This window comes from Zalophus californianus, chromosome X (assembly GCF_009762305.2).
Source record: "Zalophus californianus isolate mZalCal1 chromosome X, mZalCal1.pri.v2, whole genome shotgun sequence".
Lineage (NCBI taxonomy): Eukaryota > Metazoa > Chordata > Mammalia > Carnivora > Otariidae > Zalophus > Zalophus californianus.
Window position 1 is genome coordinate 13,604,321 of NC_045612.1, and position 20,522 is coordinate 13,624,842.

Here is a 20,522-nt window from a genome sequence, read left to right on the forward strand (position 1 = left end):
TATGTGGAATCTAAAAACATTGAACTCATGGGAACAGAGAGAAGAATGGTTATTACCACTGGCTAAGGAATGGTGGAAACAATTAGATGTTGGTCAAAGAGTTCTTTCAGTTATAAGATGAACATGTTCCAGAAATTTAATGTACAGCATGATGACTGTAGTTAACAATACTGTTTTATATATTTTAAAATTGCAATAAGAGCAGATCCTTAATGTTCTCATTATAACAACAACAACAAAAAGGTAATTGTGTGAGGTGAAGAATGCGGTAACTAGCCTTAGTTTGGTAAACATTTCATAATACATAGGTTTCAAATCATCTCATTGTACACCTTAAATGTACACAATGTTATGTGCCAATTATATCCTACTAAAGCTGGGGAAAAAAGGAATTAAGGAGCTTTTCTTCTTTTTTTATGGCCTGGAATAGTTTAAATGATATTGGAACTACTTGTTTTAAAAAATAAGTTGAATTAAAACAGATGAACCACGTTGTTATGATGACTTTAATTTTTTTATTTTATTTTTTAAAATATTTTATTTATTTGAGGGAGAGAGCAAGCAAGTAGGGGGAGGGGCAGAGGGAGAGGGAGAGAATCTCAAGCAGACTCCCCACTGAGTGCGGAGCCCAACATGGGGCTCAGTCCCACCATCCTGAGATCACGACCTGAGCCGAGACCAAGAGGCAGATGCTCAAACGACTGAGCCACACAGATGTCCCAGAAAGTGTTCTTTTTCATTGCTTTCGAGATAGTTTGTAATTTTACTTTGGTCCAACAAGTATTCTAGGAGTGTATTTCTTAGTTTCCAAGCAGTAACTTTTTGCATTTTAAAAATTATTTATTCAAATTTTATATTTATTTTATATTTTATTTTTTTAAGATTATTTATTTGAGAGAGAGAGAGAGAGAGAGAGAGAGAGAGAGAGAGTGAGAGAGAGCCCAAGCTGGAGAGGGAGAAACAGACTCCCCAGTGAGCAGGGAGCCCAATGTGGGGTTTGAGCCCAGGTCCCCAGGATCATGACCTGAGCCAAAGGCAGACCCACTGAGCCACCAGGTGCCCCTATTTTATATTTTAAGTATTTAACATTTAAATATAAAATGTATATTCAAATTTATTATATGTTATGCTCAGAAAAGCTCTTTTTTTATCTTTTAAAACAAATACCGCCTTTCCTCTGTCTCTTCCCTCTTCTCCTTCTGGAAGACTTTTTCAGGATCTCTGCATCTCTTACATTTTCCTTCATGATTTCCTTCGCATGGTATTTTTGGCTTTGTGCTCTGTGATTCTTCTACTTTGTCTTCCAGGTTACTCTTTGGGGTCTCAGCAGTGATCACCCCCTCCTTCTGTTCATCTACTGCACTGTCTATTTAGCATTCATGTTGTGTAGTTCCAGAAAGTCTGTTTTTATGCTGCACTCGAATCTCTCTATAGGTTCCTATTTTGTTATTCTCGTTGTTGTTGAAGTGATCATTTGTGTCTCTTCCTGCCAGTCTTTCTCTTTAGGCATGTGTTGCTTAGTCAACCTTTTTCTGGGTGCTAGTTGATTGCTGGACCCACAGAGATGGTTATACAGTATTTTGTTGTCAACCCATGGGGGTCAGCTAAGGCTGGAAGGGATCTCCCAGAGTTTTCCAAGTGCTAGTAGGCCCTCAAGTGGTGGGAAGCCACCTTCTTCCCAGGCCTCTTCACGTGGTCCCTCTCTACACTGACCTGGTCTGTTACTTAACTTTATTTTTTCTTGGCCCCTCGGAGGCCTAAAAGACAGGGGATATAGGTCTGATATTGGTTTCCCAATCTCCTGGTTTCCTTGTGCTGGGCCTTCCTGGCAATGGATTCAGGCTTTGCTCAGCAGTCATGGAAGAAAGTCTGACAACACTTCTTTGCATGAGATTCCCACAACGTCTAGGTCTTCCCATCCAGCTCTTCTCCAGGGACCCCGATAGCCATCTGGCTGAGAAGAAGCAGGCAGCTTGGAGTTGGAAATGAGAAATAACCCATGCTTAGGTCACCGTCTTTCCAGAGCCTGCTGTGGAAAAGAAAGAAGGCCTTTAAATATGACTGGACCTTGGTTCTATTACTTCCCAGGGGATTGCTTTTTAATAACACATGGCCAGTGGTGAAGTTCAGGGTGAAATCGGTATCGGTGTCTGGGTGAAAATAGAGCTACTAAAATATTGCAATAAGGGGTTAAGTAAATAGACAGATAAATAGATACGTACACACACACACACACATAGTGGCAGTGGGAGGAGCTTAGGAGACTGAGGGTCCAGAAGGTTCATGCCAGAGGATCAGACAAATGTCTGTAATGACTTTAACTAGAAGCACTGAAGAAGTGAGGAGGCCAGCCCTCACTGGAATTCTGAGAAGTCACCAGGAAGTGGAAGCTCATAGAGTGATCTGTGAAGCCACACTGTGTGACTTGCCACAAGCTCTTGAGGACAGCGACTTCTGCTTCATTCCCACCTTCCAAGTCTCCCAGCGAGTTTCTCTCAGGGGCAAACGCTACCCTGGAACCACACAGGGAAGGGGCCTCTGGGTAACCTGGTCCTGGTCTTGGTCAGGAGAAGCAGTGGTAGCTGAGCTGAAAACTGACAAAGTAGCACGGTACCCCAGACGAAGACCGAAGAATAGCAGGGGAGGGGTGTGGATGCAGCCAAAGAAGGCTCTGGAGAGGACTTTTCTCCCTTTAGTCTCAGTGCGGTACCTCTCTTGGCTGGCATGCTTTATTCTAGCTCTCAGAGACGTCCACTAACACCAAAGCTAGAATGTTACTCGCTAGTCACGGATTCTTTCAGAATCCTGGGGCCCATGCCAAGCCATGCCAAGACAGGTACCTGAGCCTTCTTGACCATGTCAGCAAAGACCTGGGATCAAATGCTGCCCATGCAACTCACTAGCTGTGGGAACCTGAACAGGTAAATTGCTCTTTCTCAGTTCTTTTGTTGTTGCTATTGTTTTTTTTAATTGAAATTCAATTAGCCAACTTATAGTACATCATTAGTTTCAGATGTAGTGTTCAGTGATTCATCAGTTGCGTATAACACCCTGTGCTCATCCCACCGTGTGCCCTCCTTCATGCCCATGCTAGACATGTCTCCAAAGGCAAGGACAACAAAAGTAAAAATGAACTACTGGGGCTTCATCTCAGTCCTTTTCATTATTTGTAAATAAAGGGTGACAATATCTAGCTTTGGAGACAGGTACAAGGATGAAATGACAGTTTATATAAAGCACAGTCTCTTAGTTGCCTCCTGTTTTTGGTCATCAGTCTGGTGCGGGGACCCTCAAAGGGACTCCTCTTTCCCTGGCCTGGTGGCAGTGGGGCAAAGCTCCCAGCACTGATCTGAGATGCTCTCTCTGGAAGTGCACAGTAGCAAATGCTTGTAGGCTGGGTGATGTGGGGAGGAGGGAGGCTTTATGTCACAAAGGGGAATAAGTATGGGGGGAAAGTAACAGGGAACAGTGGCGCTAGACCCTGGCATTGGGGGAGGGGATGAGAACGTGACGAGGAAAATGACACGGGAGGCTGCGCACGTAGAAGTGGAATGGGGAAGCGTAAAGAATTCCAGAAGTGGGAAACTGAGTAGGGGAGTCCCTGAGAGAAGAACACGTCCATTCTGTGCCAGGTCAAATCACACCAACTGGGTTACACATACTTTCAAGGGAAGGAAAGTGCAGGTACAAGCGTCTCATCGTTAGAAGCTCAGCTTGGCATTTGTTAACCATTTGCAAGTTGCTCCTTTTTTCCCTAAAACGTAACGGCTATTTACAGCACCAGTTGGGGATCGGTGCTCTGTGGGGAGGTAGAAAGCCAAGCCCCAAGCCCTGGAGCTCCAAAGAAGGCTCCAGGCAACTTCCCAAGAAAACAGCGAAGTTGGAGGCGACAGGCACCAACAACACAGCGGAGATCACTTAAACTGGCAGATGCTCAGAATCTCCTTTGTCAAAAGCCTGGCCGGAAAGACAGGGTTGGAGAGCAAAAGAGACGAGTCACAGGCTGGGATCTTTGAAAGGAGACGACGTTTGTGATGGAAAATATTCATTAGGGATCCATGGCTGTGAAAGGAAGGGGGAGGAGGCACGTCTGGGTCGAGGGTACAGTTGAAGTGCACAGCAGGCCCAACAAAGCCTCGGCCAGGCAAAAGGGGAGCTCTGGAGTGAGTACTGTCCGTCAGAGAACTTGTGTTGATCCCAAATGGCCAGGCCTCTCTCAGTCACCGGATGTGGCCTGCCCCAGGAAGGGCGTGACCTCAGGTGAGGTCAGAGTTCTGCCGCCGAGGCAGACCCTGAAGGAGCTGACATCTAGAGGCGGCTCACCGACCGCACTGCCCACAGCCGGCAGCAAGCCCCTCCTAGACGGGGAAGCTGGACAGCACGCATCCGTGTCTACTGCAGGGAGGGGCAGGTGTTGCTAGAAAGTGAAAGAAAGCCCCATAAGCCCTGAGTGAGGTCTCTTGCTCTTGCTCCAATGCTCCAAAGTTTTAGAGGCACGAATTACTCCATAACATTTACAAAATAGGCAGCGTCATACAGTGGAAAGAGGGGGGACTTTGGAAGCAGAAGGTGCTACTTGAGTGTCAATCCTGCGTGTACCGTTTTCCTGTAATCTTCACCTCTCTGAGCTTGTTTCCTCATCTGGAAAATGGAGATAATCATAGTCACTAATTCGGGGTCGCCTTGAATACATAAAGTTGCATAATTTGGATAAATATTACTACGGAGCAAGAAACCCAGTATATTGAGTAAATGATGTTATGATGATGAGGCTATTTACCATGCTTTGATGTCCTCTGTGCTATGTAACCATGGGGTGGGCATGGGGGACGGTTAGTTTGAGCAGAGTTGAACCCAGTCCTTGTCATCCAGGAGCATACAATCTCAAGGATTCTAGATGCGGGCAAATCAAAGTGTGCTAAGCCCTTACTACCATATCCAAGAAGTTTTCAACAAACACAATTGTTCTGTCTGAAATCTCTTCCATTGGCATCGTCACTGTAACCACTAGAAGGGAGGCAAGAGCAGGATTTGAAAATCTTCTGGAAACTGAGCTGGGCCAAAGTCTTTTGTGTGTTATTTACTGGGCAAAATGATGGCTAGGTCCTCTGTTTCTGATGTAGAGAAAAACAGGAGCTTGCTGTGAGGAAAGGGCCACCTTTGATGATCTATTCCTCTTGACACAGGAGATTCTTGAATGCTGTGGAATGATAGGGATTCTGGGTGGAAAACCAGTGCTGCCCAGTGATGTTCCTTGTTTGGGAGCGAGACTGAATCCTTGAACAAGCTGTAGCTCATTATTTCCTTCTTCGCTGGACATGAAACTGATAAAACATTTAAAGATGTTCATTCTCTCTCTCTTTTTTAAAGTTTATTTACTTTTTTTAGTAGTCTCTACATCCAACGTGGGGCTCGAACTCACAACCCTGAAATCGAGAGTCGCACGCTCTTCTGACTGAGACAGCCAGGCGTCCCTAAAGATGTCCATTCTTGACTGGCATCCCAACAACACGTTATAAGGTTCCAAATGTTCAATTTCAAGAGAGGCAGAAAATCCCATTTATGTAGATTGGAAAGGTCTTCGTATTAAGCTGTTTTGGAATACATCATTGATATCTCTCTGTCATAACTGGCACCCGCTCTAAAAACCCATTCTGGTCTGTAACAAGGCCAAGGAATGGAGACAACTGGGTCCCAAAATGGTTCTAGAACTTGCATTTCAGTCACCTCTTGCTGTGTGTAACTGTTTACCCCAGAATGGACTGGCTTAAAACAACCATTTTGCACATAAATCTGTGGGTTGGGAATTTGGGCAGGGTGCAGCAAGACTGGCTCTTCACTCCATGAAGTCCGGGGCCAGTCACCTCAAAAGGCTGGAAGCTGGCTGGGACAGCTTGACTGGGGTCCTCTGTCTGGAGTTTTGTTCTTGCCATCAGCTGGGTTCCTCACAACACACGTCTCAGGGTGTCTGCCTTCTTATATGGTACCCGGCTCCCTCCAGGGACAAAACGGGGCTGCCAAATCCCTTAAGGGCTAGGCCTTGAACTGGCACAGCATCACGTTGGCCACATTCTATTGGTAAAAACAAGTCATGAGGCCAGCCTGGATTCAAGGGGACTTTACCTCTAGAGGGTGGAGTGGCGTATGCCTATAGGATTAGGAGAAATTTTTGGTCACTGTTCTGCTTACCATTTCCCCATAGCTTGTTGCCCTAAAACTTAGCAGCTGAAAACATCCATTTAATCTGGCTCAGAATTTTACAGGCTAGGGATTTGAGAAGGGCTCCCCCGAACCGTTCTCCACTGAGGGGTCTCTCACCAGGTTGCGGTCAGATGTCATGTGGTGGTTTGGGCTAGACATCCAAGACGGGTCTCTTGCTTGGCCGGCAATCAACGATGGCTGTCAGTTGGGAGCCCAGCTAACAGTGTCAGCCAGAGAGTCTAGAGGTGAACTCGCCAGCATGCCTATCTCAGAGTAGGCAGATTTCATGCATGTGGCTGGCTGGCTTACCCCAGAGCAGACATCCCAAGAGGGCCAGGCAGAAGCTGCATGGCCTTTTCTAACCTAGCCTGAGGGTAATAGAGCATGACGGCTGCCATACTCTATAGATTGAAGCAGTTACAAGCTTACCCAGGATCAAGGGGGAGAGGTCAGAGTGCCCAGTGGCCATGTTTTAAAACTGCCACAGTGACCATCTTTGGAGATGATCTTACCTAACTCTTTCATCACAGAAATCCGCAACTCAAGATTCCAATCGAAAGCCATCTTAACAGGTGATGGAGATGAACACTGTAGGGTTTGAATCAGAAATGAATGCCTTTCAGAGCTCTAGCATTTGGATCTCAACGTTCAAATTGCTAAGATGTGAGCTTAAAAAAGGAAAGTGACTTCCAACTCCTAGATCTTGGCCCAGTGGGCCTTTCTTTATCTCAAGTACCCTGGCTGCAAGTGTGGCTTCTGCCAGGCTGCCTTCTTTTGAACCAGCTTTCTGCTGTGAAGTGTTTTTGCAAATGAAAAACACATTTGGTCCAGTGAGAAGTCTTGTAACTAAAGCATCTAATTTGGTGGTGCCTGATGACAATGGCTTTACACTCAGCCAGTCCAAACCTGCCAGGGAAGAGCCCTAAGTGTATCTGCCCTCCGTGCCCCGACTCACCCCAACTTACCCTCCAGCACAGACAGTGGAAGCATGTGGCGTCTTGCCCAGAAACACTGCTCAGAGCTGCTGTCCAGAGGCTGGTGTCTTGAGGCATTGGGGTACTGGCATGAAACAGACACCGGAAGGATGATAGGGCCAAGACAAGGAAACTCTCAGGATTTTTCCCACTTTCCTTCCAAAGACTCAAGCCTCCGCCCCTTCCTCTGGAAAACCCCCAGGCCTCTGTAGAGGTGTGGCCAAGCAGCATTTTGCCTTAGCCCATTGCTTTCATTCCAGGACCAAGTCACTCAACTCCACCAGAAAACCCCCGTGCCCCACGTTTTATCAGATATATGGAGCTCTCTCTCGTAGGATGGGCAGAGACAGGATGGACGGGACCATGTTACCATAGTGACAAGGCAGCGAGAAGTGAAGGGATCAGGTAGTGTCAATTGCTAGGCTTTGAAAAGTGAAGGCACTTCTACCTTGGTGGGAAGGGGCAGAAGGATCCAGGTGGGAAAGAGGAAGTGCTACAGACTAAGCCGGGGCTTCACCGAGATGCTTCGAGACTACCCCATTTGGTTGCGGGGGAAAGACTACCTCCTGAATGGCCTCACGCAGATGGCAGATCCTCTTCCAGCTGACGATCCAGAGTTACCAAGTAGCTTGGGGGCACTGTCGCATGCCTTTTTCTGAGCCAATACCAACAACATTCTGTTCATATTAAACACAGGGCTTTGAAAAGGGGAAAGCCCCATGGTTTCTACAAAAGAGGCTGCCCATGACCTCCCTAGTAGGGTCTTCAGCTTTATTTAGGTGGGACTGCCTATCCTGGCACTTCATAATCCTTGGTGTCTGGCACAAATGCACGCACTTAGGATGTCACTGATTTGCCCCCGTATGGACACACGTCACTGTATTGTTCTTGCCTACGGTGTCTGTTTTCTTTATATTCTGATCATTGTTTTTGCAGGGTGGTTTATGGTGAAAGAAACACACTTTACCTATTTGTGTTCATGGATAGACAGATTCCACTAATACTCCCAGACATCTCAACTCGTCTGAATCATATTAACTAACCCAGGTTTACTCATATGTTAATGAACTCGTGTTCTTCAAGGAACAGGGTGATACCTGGCTTCCAGGAAAGTTACTTTTGCTGGAGGTGCCATTGGTAATAGGGTTTGGAGGGGAAGGGGAAAGTCTTACCTGCGCTGAGAACTTTCCTGGAAATCTGGAAATGTTAATGTGGCAGGAAAGCTGAGGTACTCAGGATAAGACATAAGTATCAAGCTTATTATTTCCCAAGATAGAGACTGACCCTTTTCCTAAAAGAAGGTCTTGTCACTTATTGGGGGTATGTGGACAAAGAAAATGTTCTGTGTATGCAAGAGGGGTGTGTGTGTGTGTGTGTGTGTGTGTGTGTGTGTGTACACATACACGTGTGTTTGAATGTGCTGAGTTAAGGGAGTTTGAAAAGTTTTAGGGGTTTTATGACCAGCAGACAGATCCAGTAAAAATGTGCTCCCCCCACCTTTCCAGAGGCCGATAGGAGGGTTGAGAGACCATGTGGTCCTAATAGAAGAGCACTGTCTAAAATGACAGACTCACCTCGTGTCCTACCCTGGCTCTCCTAGGTTTTTTTTTGTCCAGGCTTCTTCACTTACCAGCTGTGTAACCTCCAGGCAACTTACTTAACCTCTCGGAACTGCAATTTTCTCACTTGTACAATGGAAATAGCGATACCAACACTTCCTTGGGCTGTTGTAAAGATGAAATAAGATAATGATGTAAAGATTTTAGTGTGCTGCTTGATGGAAGGTAGGCACTAAATCCAAGGTAACCGACTATTGGGTGTACACTCTCTAAGGACTCTTACCGTCTTCCTCTCCACCTTTCCTCTAAACTCACCCAAGTCTCCACCCCGCTTTGATTTCCGGTCATTTGAAGAGAAATTCCTTCTTTCCCAAAGTACTGGTATTAATTAATGGTCTAACCTTGGGTTGGGTAATCACATTGTGTCATCAGCCTCCCGATTATTAGATATAATTTACAGGAAAAACAGACCTGAAGTTCCTCCCAGCCCGAGGACGGAGGCTGCAAATTGAGTTTAGAGGGATGCTGACCTTTGGACCCCGGCTGGCTTGGGAGGCAGCCCATTCTCCTGGTCTTGAAAGCCACAGCAGGCTCTTGTAATTGAGTTACCGCCTGGGATTCAGTGGGACTAATCCATCTATATGATTTCTTTGCCTGGTTTAATGCCATTAACGAAACCGAATTAAGGAGCGGGTGGAGTTGGGTGGGACGAAGGGAAACGGATTTTCTGCGTGGGAGTCGCTGCCGAGTCTCCACCGCCAGGCTGGAGCCTCTGGTCTGATTAATGGACGGCTCTAAGGACCAAGTCGTGTTAGCGTCCAGGCCACCCCAACCCTTCAACCGTGCGCCTAGCTTCCGGGTCCCCGCGCGGCCAAAAAGGGGCCCTCACGGAAAGGGTTTCCCAGATCGCCCCAGGGTTGATTCCTGACTACTCTGTCCCCCACTTGGCCCTTTCTCTCTCCTCAGTCGCCCCCTCTTGTACAATTTTCAAGTTTTCCTTCCAGTTCAAATCTTCAGGGACCTTCCCTGTGTTTTGTCACTAGCGTGCCCCAGGCGACATGCCGATCCCACTTATCCGTCCCTCTCCAGCACTCGCCCCCCCCCGCACCCCCCCCCAGTGCCACCTCACTCCGTTTGCTTGGGGTTGGCTATCCTGGATGGTGGGCACTCTTCGCGCCCAGTTTGCCAACCAGAGCGATCAGCCCTAGGAGGAGGGGCCTGCGTGAGGGGGTGGGGGTGGGAGGTGGCAGCCGCCGCGGTCAGTTTCACTCTCTTCCCTAGTGACACCCAGATCCCAGCGCGCCCTTCTCCCTGCCGGGAGAGCCCGGCTGTCTCAACTTGGGCAGCTGGCCGGAGGCGAGGAGTCGCCGACTTCCCGGACTGAGATTCCACCGCGCTCGGTGCAGGCAGTTGCCAACAGCGGAGTCCCCAAGGCGTAGGTGACGACGAGCGCGGGCCCGGGCAGCGTTGCGGGGACGGCAGGTGCTGGGAGCAGAGGGGCTAACCGGGACGGGGTTGGGGGCGCGACGGGCTTCGATCTCGGCGGCCGACGGTGCGAGCCCGCTCCGGCGGCGCCCGCGGGCCCGGCCTGCCCAGGAGGGGCCGGGGAGTAGGGGGACGCCCGGCCGCCACGCTTGCCCGCTCTCCGCTGGGCTCGCCGGGGTTTTGCCAACCGGCGGCTGACGTCGGCGCGCCCCTGCCGAGCTCTCCTTTTACTACAGCCGGCAGGCGGCTCTGTGCGGGCCCCGCCCTCGCCGGCCCCCGCCCCCCGCGTGCCCACACCTTGCCGTTTATATAGAATGCGCCGCGGGCTGAATTCGCGGCTCTCTGGGACCGGAGAGTTCTTGGGAAGGAGAGCGCGAGCGAGGGAGCGGGCGAGCTCCGAGGGGGTGTGGGTGTAGGGAGAGAGCAGGTAAGGGCCATCGGTTCCCGCTCCTCCGCTCGCGAGCCACTCGGGCCCCCCTTTTGGCAAAATAACAGCACCCTGAAAATTGATTAAACAGAAAGAAAGAGGCGACCCTCCCCTCTCGATTCTCCGCGGGCAAGGAGCTGCGCGGCTCTGCGGTGTAACAGGCTCACACGTTGCTCATCACATGTTCAAACATTTCCCTTTCGGGGAGGCTCGTTATTTTTAAGTGAATATTTTTGTCTTTGTTTTGATTTTTTTTCAGCCTTCCTCGGGTTTTTATTTTGATTGAGTTGGCGGCCCGCAGCGGATTGAGAGAGGCGGGGGGAAAGCAGCCCGCCGGCGCGCGGGCAGCCCACCCAGGCAATTCCCCGCGCGGCCCGCGCCGGCCCGGCGAGCGGCCCGCGCGGAGCCCCGGGAGGCCGGCGGCGGAGCCGGGAGCCCCGGCCGCACCTCTCGGCGGCCCCGGGGGTGGCGAGCGCGGCCCTGGGCGGGCGGGCGGGCGGGACCGGGGGACGCGGAGGGAGCGCCGCGCCGCTTTGTCTCTTCACTTCTTGAGCAAGGCGAGCGGCTCCTCCCGCGGCCGGCCGCTCGGGCTCGCGGCGGCGGCGACGGCGGCGGCGGCGGCGGCTCCTCCTTCACCCCTCTCCTTTCCTCCCCACTCTCTCGTAGGCAGCGGCGGCGGCGGCAGCGGCAGCGGTGGGGAAAAGCGGATTCCGCCCCGAGCCACACCGAGGGGAGCTCGCGGTCGCGACTTGCCGCCCTAAGCACTCTACGAAGTCCGGCCCGCTCGGCGAGGACTTCTGTCTCCTGGGCGACCCTTGTCAAGCAAGCTGGGATCTATGAGTGGAAAGGTGACCAAGCCCAAAGAGGAGAAAGATGCTTCTAAGGGTAAGCCCGCCCGCCCAGTCCGCCGGCTTCCCTTCCCTTGGTTTCCCTCGCCCCCTCGCGTGCGCGCCGCCCTTCGGCGGCTCCCTGCCTCCCTGCGGGAGCCTAAGCTGCCCGTGACCTCTGCGACCCCGGGCGAGAAAGGAGGGGGGGCGGGCCGCCGGGGGGGGGGGGCTGGGGTTGCACCACTTTCCCTCCTTTCTCGTGGAATTGTCGCCCCGCGAGTGCCTCCAGCCTCTTCCACTCCGCCTTTGGACGCACCGTGGTGGCGCTGCGGGCGACCGGAGCTGCTGCAGCCCGGAGCGCCGGGAACAGCGCTGCCTGCTACGGGCCGGCCGCCTGTCTGTGCGAGTGCATGTGTGTGCGTGTGCGCGAGTGTGCATATGTGTGCTGCGCGGGTGCAACATGGTGACATACTCAGGAATCTGCCCCACTCTCAGAAACCCAAGCTCGAAGCCACCTTCAACCCCCTCTCCCCGCCCCCAATGCAAACAAAGAGCCTGGCCGAGACGCAAAACCCCTCCCCCCACGCTCCTTTCCCCCTCACACCCCCTACTCCCCAACTCTCTATCCCCTCCCCAGATGGCAGGAGCTTGCAACCTTCGACACGCCGCGTGCAAAAGTGAGCAAATCCCGGTGCCCCGGCACCGCCCGCGCTGCGCCTCGGCAGCGCAGCCTCGCCAAGCCCCCGGAGAACAAAGGCTGTTGTCCCCTTGCCACTAGTGCCCAGCGGGAGCGGGCCTCCGCGGGAGGGGACAGCCCCCTCCCTCCGCTTTCTGGGGTTTAGCCACCTGGCCCAGGGCACCCGGCTGCCGGTCCCCCGGAGTGTGCATCTCGGCCTGGGGCCTCCCACCGGCGGGTTGGGGAGGCGCAGCAGAGCAGGGCTCACACCCGGGAGAACTCAGAAGGAAGGGGGGTGTCCTCCTGACCCCCGCCAGCACTAGCCTTTGCCTTGCTAAGGACCCGGCTTAGCTCCGGAATGTAAGCCGGAGACCAGCATCCTTGGAGCCCCGGGTGCAGGGAGAGGCGCAGAGAGGGGTGTGGTAAGAGCAGTTGGGAAACGGCAGGTGCCTTAGAAGCAAGTGTCCGGAATGGCTACACAGCAGACGCCGGAGTGGGCTGGACCAGTTCTGAGGGCCCCAGGAGCGCTGATCCGCAGCGACCCACACCGAGTCCACGCTGCAGAAATGGGGCTGCAGGGAGGGAGCCCCAGCTTTCGTTCACGGGGCCCTAATTCCTCCCTGCACCCTGGGGCCCCCTTCCCTCCCACTCCTGTCCCTATTCCTTTTTCTCATCTCCTCCTTCTCGCCTCTCCCCATCTCAGAGCTTTCTCTCCCAGGGAGATTCTAGGGCAGCACCAGCCCTCCCCCGCTGAAAGTTGTCAAAGTCTTCAGCTCAGGGCCTTTATCCTGTTTCTAAATGGAGTTGATCTCTTCCAATTAGGCAAAGCGTTGAGGAAAGGCTGGCAAGTTTGTGTGTCTGTGTCGGGGCGGGGGGCGGGGGGGGGGAGTATAGGTCTGTTGTCCTAAGGGTCAGTGTTGCCACTGGCCTGGCTTCAGGCCAGAGTTCAGCCCCTTCCGACCCACTTCATAGGTGCTGGCTGTTTCAGGTGCGCAGATGAATTGAAACAGTCATTTAGAAAGTAGAACTCTGGGTGTGCATTTCCAGAGCTTTCCTCATTGTAGTTTGTCTTAAACAGGCATTCATAGGTTTAAGAGAAAATGACTTCAGATTCGTTAAAAGGTTTTGTTTTGCCACGAGGGCCCAGAGAGGTAACTGCAATGGAAGATTGTAGCACCAGTGATTCCCCTTCTGAATCTGGGAGTACTTCGGGTTTGTTTCTAGAACTTTGGTTCCTGATTTCCAGCAGGTGGTTACCTAAGGTTTATTTCAGGCTGCCTTTGGGAGGGCCCTGGATCCAAATTCATTCATGGAAAGTGAGTTGCTCTTTTAGGAATATAATTTGCAATTGTCCAGAATGGAGTAACAAGTCTGGATACATTAGGACAGCTCTCTGTAACTCAATGATGAAAAGTTTTACTAGGCGCATGTCATAACATTTTCTCATGTTCACTCACCACACTTGAAACCGAATACCTCTCTGTAGGAATTGTGTAATTAGCATTTGGAATTACGGTTGAAATTAGAAGAAATTAAAGTAATTTTATAAGACAACTTTTAAGAAGGGAGTTTACTTTCCCCAGGAGATGGGAATCTTATGGCTCCCGAGAGCAGAGTTCCATTTCTGCCTCTGTTGGTTGTTGAATTTAGAGCATTTTGAAAATAGTCAATGCGTGATAGTTAGCTTTTTCTCCTTTCAAGTATGTTAAAAGCCTTATGTGACCAAATTTGAAAGACTGCTTTTTATGGTAGAGATGAAAGATAGCAGGTCTTATTTCTATTTTAACCAATAAAGTTTTCTGACCATATTCATGAAGAGGTTTGGTTATTTACAAATTTCCTATGTATGGGTCATTTTTGAATTTTTTTTTTTAAGCTTAAGGGACTCATGAGCACACTCTTTGCAACATGGCAAGACACAGGATTGAACATTTAATAGATACTTTGAATATACACACATTTGGTTTTGAACAACCGTGTGACAATGATTGAATCAAGTCAATTATTTGAATGAATTTCATAATCTGTTTTCAGAGCCTACTGTTTATTTAAATTCAGCCTCCCACCCCATCATCTGGGGTTCATGCCCACAGCCTGGAAGACTATAATATAGTGTTTCTAGAGTTTTTAAAGCACAGATAGTAGGTAATCAGTAAGTTATTTCGTGCTGCTGAATGAAATATGGCTTTCAGACACACAAATTGCCAATTGTCTTTAAGCGACGTTTTCTTCAACTCATTGAGGTTAAGACCGGTCTCAGCGATGGGCAGTGATCTTTTTGGTAATCTTTTCAATAACGTAGCGAGATGAGAGAGTCTGTCCTCTTTGTTGAGGGGGAGGGTGGGAATCTTGATTTTGTTTGGAACTATGAAAATGGCCTCTTGTGTAGCAAATCGTCTTTTGTGCATTTCTTTAGGCTTTACACACACTTTTAATTTGGCAGATAGGTATATAGTTAGTAGCACTCAGCTTCTGAACAGGAGGACCTATTTCCATTTCAGGGAAGAAGAAAGCATAACATTTGTTTGTTCAAGTCGATATTCACTTAGCTTTGACACTCTTCTCTACCTTGTCACATACAATCTTCTCGGCAGTTCTCTGTTGGAAAAGCACTCAGTTAAGGCTGGGTCTGGTTTCATGCAACTGTGTTACGTGGCATGCCGAAAACGTGTAGCCTGCTCCAGATAAAACCAAATGCATCCCTGGATTAGGTAAAAGGGCTAGCCAGTTCTCGATTTCAAAACTGCCATTTGGCTTGTAGCTACCTGTTTGGAGTTGGGTATGTATTTTCAACCTCCTTTTCCTCTTGTGCTTATGGAGAGCCATCTCAACCAGGCACGTTTCAAGGCCCCGTGACGTGGGCCGTGGGTTCCCTTGGAGCGACGGTCGGTAATAGCGGTCAGGCTGGGCTTCTGCTGGCTGCTGGGGATGGAGGACAATTCCACGCATAGTCCAAGAAACCAGCCACTTGCACAGCTGTTGCTGTAATTGGTTGTGTTGCCAGCATGCTTTTATGGGTACGGCTCATTTTCTGCTCCTTTCCTGGCCGTTCCCAATAGCCTGTCTAACCATATCTAAGGACGGGGCGTTGTGGTCAGGCAGCCAGCATATCAAGTACTGAACCCCGAATGCCATTCCCAAAGATCATCTTGGTCTTGGTGGATTGCTGTAATAGCTTCCGTCAAGTGTCTTTCTCGGATTTGGGCCAGGCAAAGCAGGTGCTTAGAGGTATTTTACCCACAAGAAATCATGATGTTGGTGACTTCTTACTAAAAACTAACAATCATAATCTACCTATTACTCATGTAGGGACTTGATTTTTTTCACCTTGTGGCTAAATCATCATAAAACCAGTGGTTTTATGGAGTGTCCTAAACCCCATGTTTTCTTCTATGCTGAGGATAGTGATCACCGCCTCGGTGAGGGGGTGTGGCCAAGGAGATCTCGAGTCAGAAATGTCAGTCTGTTCTTGGGGATAGGTGCAGAAGAGGAGTGCACAGTGCCCACCCCCCCAGTCCTCTTCATTATGATTTCTAGTGGTGTGCAGCTTCCTTATTGGCAGAGGCCAAAGCGAAAAGGAGGAGCACGTTGGGACATGGGTTAGGGGTGCTGTATCTTACTGAGTGTTCCTTCCTCTAAGTCTCTTTCTGGTACAGTTCAGATCCTTAAAGGGGCTTAGGGCGCATCCTCAGGATGGAGATGTGGGTGAGGTTGGAGTGGGAATGGACTTGGGGTTGGGGCCAGGGTGAGAAGCAGAAAGTGAGCTGTGGGGCGAAGGGGAAAGGGTTGAGGCCCACGCCCAGGGCAGGAAAATGTATGGTGGCCCTGAGAACAGGATCAGAACAGGGAAGGGAATGGGGATCAGGGTTTGGGTGGTAAGCTGGAGGGCCGAGTGGTGAGGCAGCGAGTAGGGAGATGAAACTGTTAACATCCCAGGTCTCTTTGCAGCTGTGCTGTTTTATGTTCAAATCAACTCCTCATTCTGGGAATTACAATCAACACAGAACAACCAGAATGTGTTGCAGCTCTTCAAATGTATCCAATAAAAAGGCTTTCTAGTGTCTGCTTCATTACGGCTTATATTTTTGGAGTTGAGAAATTTGAAAGGAATAGAAAATAATTGCCACGATTAAACAATTCAAGGAGAAAAATTCCCATGAATTAAAATACGGCGGGTGGAGGGGATCCCACATGTCTATTACTTTGCCAAGCTTAACATGCTCTTTGAAATGTAAAGATTAGGCACATACTATGGTTTTAACATTTAGTAGAGAAGACAAACTTCCGCATAAATCGTTGTTTGCAGTCACCAATTTCTGTTTGTCTCTCCAGAAGACACATTAGCCCCAGGATTTCTCAGCATGGGCTAAGGAATGGACTTCAGGTTCACTGTACTGAGAAACATGATTCATCTTAGTCCTCACCAACTTGAAATGTAGTTTACCTGTTTGTGATATACTGGTTCTACAAACTCACTTGAATCAGATTTCTGACAATTTTTTTTTTTTTTTTTTACTGTGGCATTTTTGTCACTTTGGTGAATGCCATATCTTGATGAAACATTCATTAGGGATGTGGATTTCTGGGTAAATGCATTAATTTCCTAGAGAAGGTGAGATAGTATAAAGTGATCATTATGACCGCCACTCCAGCCTGCCGGTCTAATTTCTCCTTGAATTGGAGGGCCATTTAGTTTTTCTCTAAAGCAGTGTTTTCCAGGGTATTAACCCTGAAAATGGGAGTTTCCTATTAGAAAAGAGATAAATTCTTGGTTCTTGGGGCACAGTGGAAATGGGGACTATTTTATTAGGAATCTGGGTTTGTAAGAGACAAGACACCCAAATTACAATTACTGTAGGTTGAGATCACTGTAAGTAAAGGCAGTCCTCATACCCTACTCATGCCTCTGCCCTTTGAAATTACTTTTAGCATTGATTTTCAAATGGAAATGGTCTTAGCGTCACTGGCTTGTGACCTTCTCTAGAGGCAAGGGGCAGAGGGTAGTAGGTGTCCTTGTTGATTCTTTTAAACTCTTTCAGCACCCTTGGCTTCGGTTGGTGTAAGGTTTGAGTTGACATTCTAGGAGGTGCAGTAGGCCTGGGATGAGCTGGGTTGCTTGCTTGGGCTTCCTAGTCTCACCCTTCTGCAGAGACCTCAGATTTAGTTTGGACAGTCACTATTTGGCCTAAAGGAATTCTTGGGTGTACACGTCTGTTCTTTCTGGATCCTGGCAGGAGGGCCTGGGAAGAAAGAACAAAAAATCTGGTGAAAGGCAGGCCTGATCAGAGGCCAAATTAGAAAATAGTTCATTTTTTTAAAAGATTTTATCTATTTATGAAAGAGAGAGAGAGAGAGAGAGAGTGTGTGAATAAGAGAGCACGGGGGTGGGGTGGGGCGGGGCGGGGAGCAGCAGAGGGAGAGGGAGAAGCAGAATCCCCACTGAGCAGGGAGCCTGATGTGGGGCTCGATCCCATCAGGACCTGAGCCGAAGGCAGACACTTGACCAACTGAGCCATCCAGGCGCCCTGAAAATAGTTAATTAAAAAAAAAAATAGGAACCCAATTTCCTTTTGTGTAATGGAAGATTATACACAGTAACTTATACAAATCTTAAGTGTGCTTCTTGATTAATTTTGACAAATGTTTACACCCATGTAATCAGTATCAAAATCAAGTTATAGAATATTTTCATCACCCCAGGGAGTTCTCTAATGTTCCTTTCTTGTCATTCCCTCTTCAGAGGCAGCTTCTCTTTTGATTTTGGTCATCATACTTTGCCTGTTATTGAATTTAATTATCAATGGAATCATGCAGTATGCATTCTTTGTTTCTGACACCTAGTCACCTCTCCTTTCAGGAAGCTTCCTTTCTCACTTAACACCCTTTCTCCGGTTTCTTGGGGACCCCCCCCCCCACACACATACTAGGGCACTCAACAGGGTCTTGTACTTGGCAGGCCCATAAGGAGTATTTGTTGAATATTCTCGGCAAGGTGAGGAATTCCTTTAAGCAGGGGTATGTTTGATCATCGTTTAATAACAATGACAATAATCATCATACTTGTCATTAGTATAGTAGCTTCTAAATTATTGAGTACTTATTTAGTAAGCATATTATTTTTATATATAGCTCATTTAATCCTTCTGACGGCCAAAGTAGCAATTAGTGTTTATGGGCTTTAGATGTGAGAAAATTAAAGTTTACAGATCGAATGAGGTCACATAGATAGTGGATTGCACCTAGCACAGTGATTGGCATCGTAGTAATTAATGAATAATTGTAGAATGCATGTAGCAAAACTCATTGGTCCTGTGCTATGTTTATTTCCAGTTTGTTGTCATATCAGAAAGCTGTGTGTAACAGAATGGCTCTGTCACTGTTTCACTTTGGTTTAATCTGATAGATGCCTGGGGATATTTCCATTTTAACTAAGGATTGCCAGAGGCTGAGCTTCAACCCCAAGGAATTAATGTCTGGTTGACTTTCTAGCATCTAGGTTGGTTGAAGAAGTAATTTTGGTTAGGGTCTTAATAGTTTTATTAAACACTAAGGGATTTGACATGAAATATCTCCTGAAATCTTCCTAATAGTCTATCAAGGAAAGACACACATACTATTATTATTCCCATTTGATGGATGAAAAAAACCGAGTCTCAGAGACTAAGGCCAGTCTGAGGTCACTCAGCTAGCAAGATGGTGGAGTCTGAGCCAAGTTTGACTGACTTCAAATCCACCTCTTTTTTTTTTTTTTGAGGGGGGCGGGGCAGAGGGAGAGAGAGACTTTTAAGCAGGCTCCACGCCCAGTGAGGCCAGTGAGGAGCCTGAGCTCATGACCTGAGCTGAAATCAAGTCAGACACTTAACCAACTGAGCCACCCGGGCGCCCCTCAAATCCACCTCTTAACCACTGTCATAGTGCCTCCCTAGGCAACACGGGGGGATTCTTTATCTAATCTCGGTTTGCATAAAGACAAAATTATTTCCTGTTTACCACTGTGGACATGGTTAGGAAGAGTGTGCCCAGGCATAGTATGCATGACTGCTCCAGGGCTGTGGTCTTTGTGCAGCTGAGTGAGTCTCTGAACATTTGTCTGAGTGACTCTTCCCAGCCTGGGTGCACAGAGATGAAAGAAACTCAGTCCTGCCTTACGGTTGCCCTTCCTTTCCCTTTGGCCTTGGACATTCTGACTTTTTACTTTTCATTGTGTATCTTCCCTCAATTGGCCATGACTGTGACTTGTAAGATTTAAGCATCTGTCAGTTTGAAAATAATGGTGCTTTTCTCCAGAACTGTGTCTGGGAATTTGTTTCACCTGTGTTCTAAAGATTACACTTCCTCTTAATTCACTGCTGGGTAAAACTCCCAATTGTTTATTTTTTCCCCTATTACATGGCATATGCTTTCAGTCTGCCTCTCTTCAGAATCATCTGTCTCATTTCCTTCTCTTTCTCAACCTACCCCATTTTCTCTCCCTCCCTCTCTAGAACTCCCTCTCTCTTCTTCTCTCCCCCCTCCTTTCCTTGTCAACAGATGTCAGTGGTTTCATTAGCTGAATGGGGTTCCTTCGGGTATACTGGGCTCAGTGGAGGATTCTCATTTCTGCATTTTCTCCCTTGATAGCTGTATTAACTTGAGTGAAGAAATCCACCCCTTAAAGTGTAGCTCCACAGAAGAGGCTTTTCACTACTTATTATATAACTCATTTTAAATGGAAAAATAAAAAAGTGCGAGCTTTATTTTTTTTTTACTATTTATGCTGCCTTCAGTTAGATATTTCCAAAAATATATCTTGTTATTGGAGACACAGCCTTGAACGCGCATATTAATTATAGTTCTCAAAGTTAGGAATCATGTAGTTCTCTGTGCTGCAGAACCTATGTTTAACAGCTGTAATTAACAGTGATGGGTGTATTGCATGGTTATAGGTAAGTTTAATAACGAACATGAAACCCAGTTCTCAAAAATCCCTCCAAATTATGGATGTAGCATTTCTACTGCTCTTGAACTGGGGGTTAGTAAACAGATCGAGTTCTTAAAATATTTAGCTTGCTGTTAAAAGTGGAAGTAAACAACCTAAAGAAGGCAGGCTGAGTGCAGTTCTTGAATATGCCTATAGATATTTTCAGAATCTTCTTTCAAGCCTGACTTGGAAAGTATTGTGAACTGACCTGCTTCTTTTGCCTTTGACTTGGATTCTCTGTGTGTAAGCCTGCCTCTCCCCTTGGGGGAGGGGGTGGTTTTTCTGAACCTTAAGACTTCCAAGAGCTTGGATTTGCGCGTGGCTTTCAGAGCGCTGAGGACGAGGTGAGCCTTTCTCCTGGAAACAGGGCCGGACGCTCGTCGATGCGGTCAGTCCAGGGAGTATTTATTCTC

At 48.4% G+C, this 20,522-nt stretch overlaps 1 protein-coding gene across 5 annotated transcripts in view; it reads left to right on the plus strand.

The window, feature by feature from the left end:
• Positions 1-10,016: 10,016 nt before the first annotated feature.
• The window catches only part of FGF13 (fibroblast growth factor 13), a 465,461-nt gene continuing 454,955 nt past the window's right edge, over positions 10,017-20,522 (plus strand). Inside the window, exons 1-2 of one of the 5 annotated variants that reach the window (XM_027609278.2) lie at positions 10,017-10,216; positions 11,313-11,531. In XM_027609278.2, the coding sequence (XP_027465079.1) occupies positions 11,483-11,531 (49 nt within the window). In that variant the 5' untranslated portion in view covers positions 10,017-10,216; positions 11,313-11,482. Of the gene's footprint in view, positions 10,217-10,528; positions 10,647-11,312; positions 11,532-20,522 lie in introns of those variants that run through there. The other 4 variants (XM_027609279.2, XM_027609275.2, XM_027609281.2 and 1 more) reach the window with 4 other exon arrangements.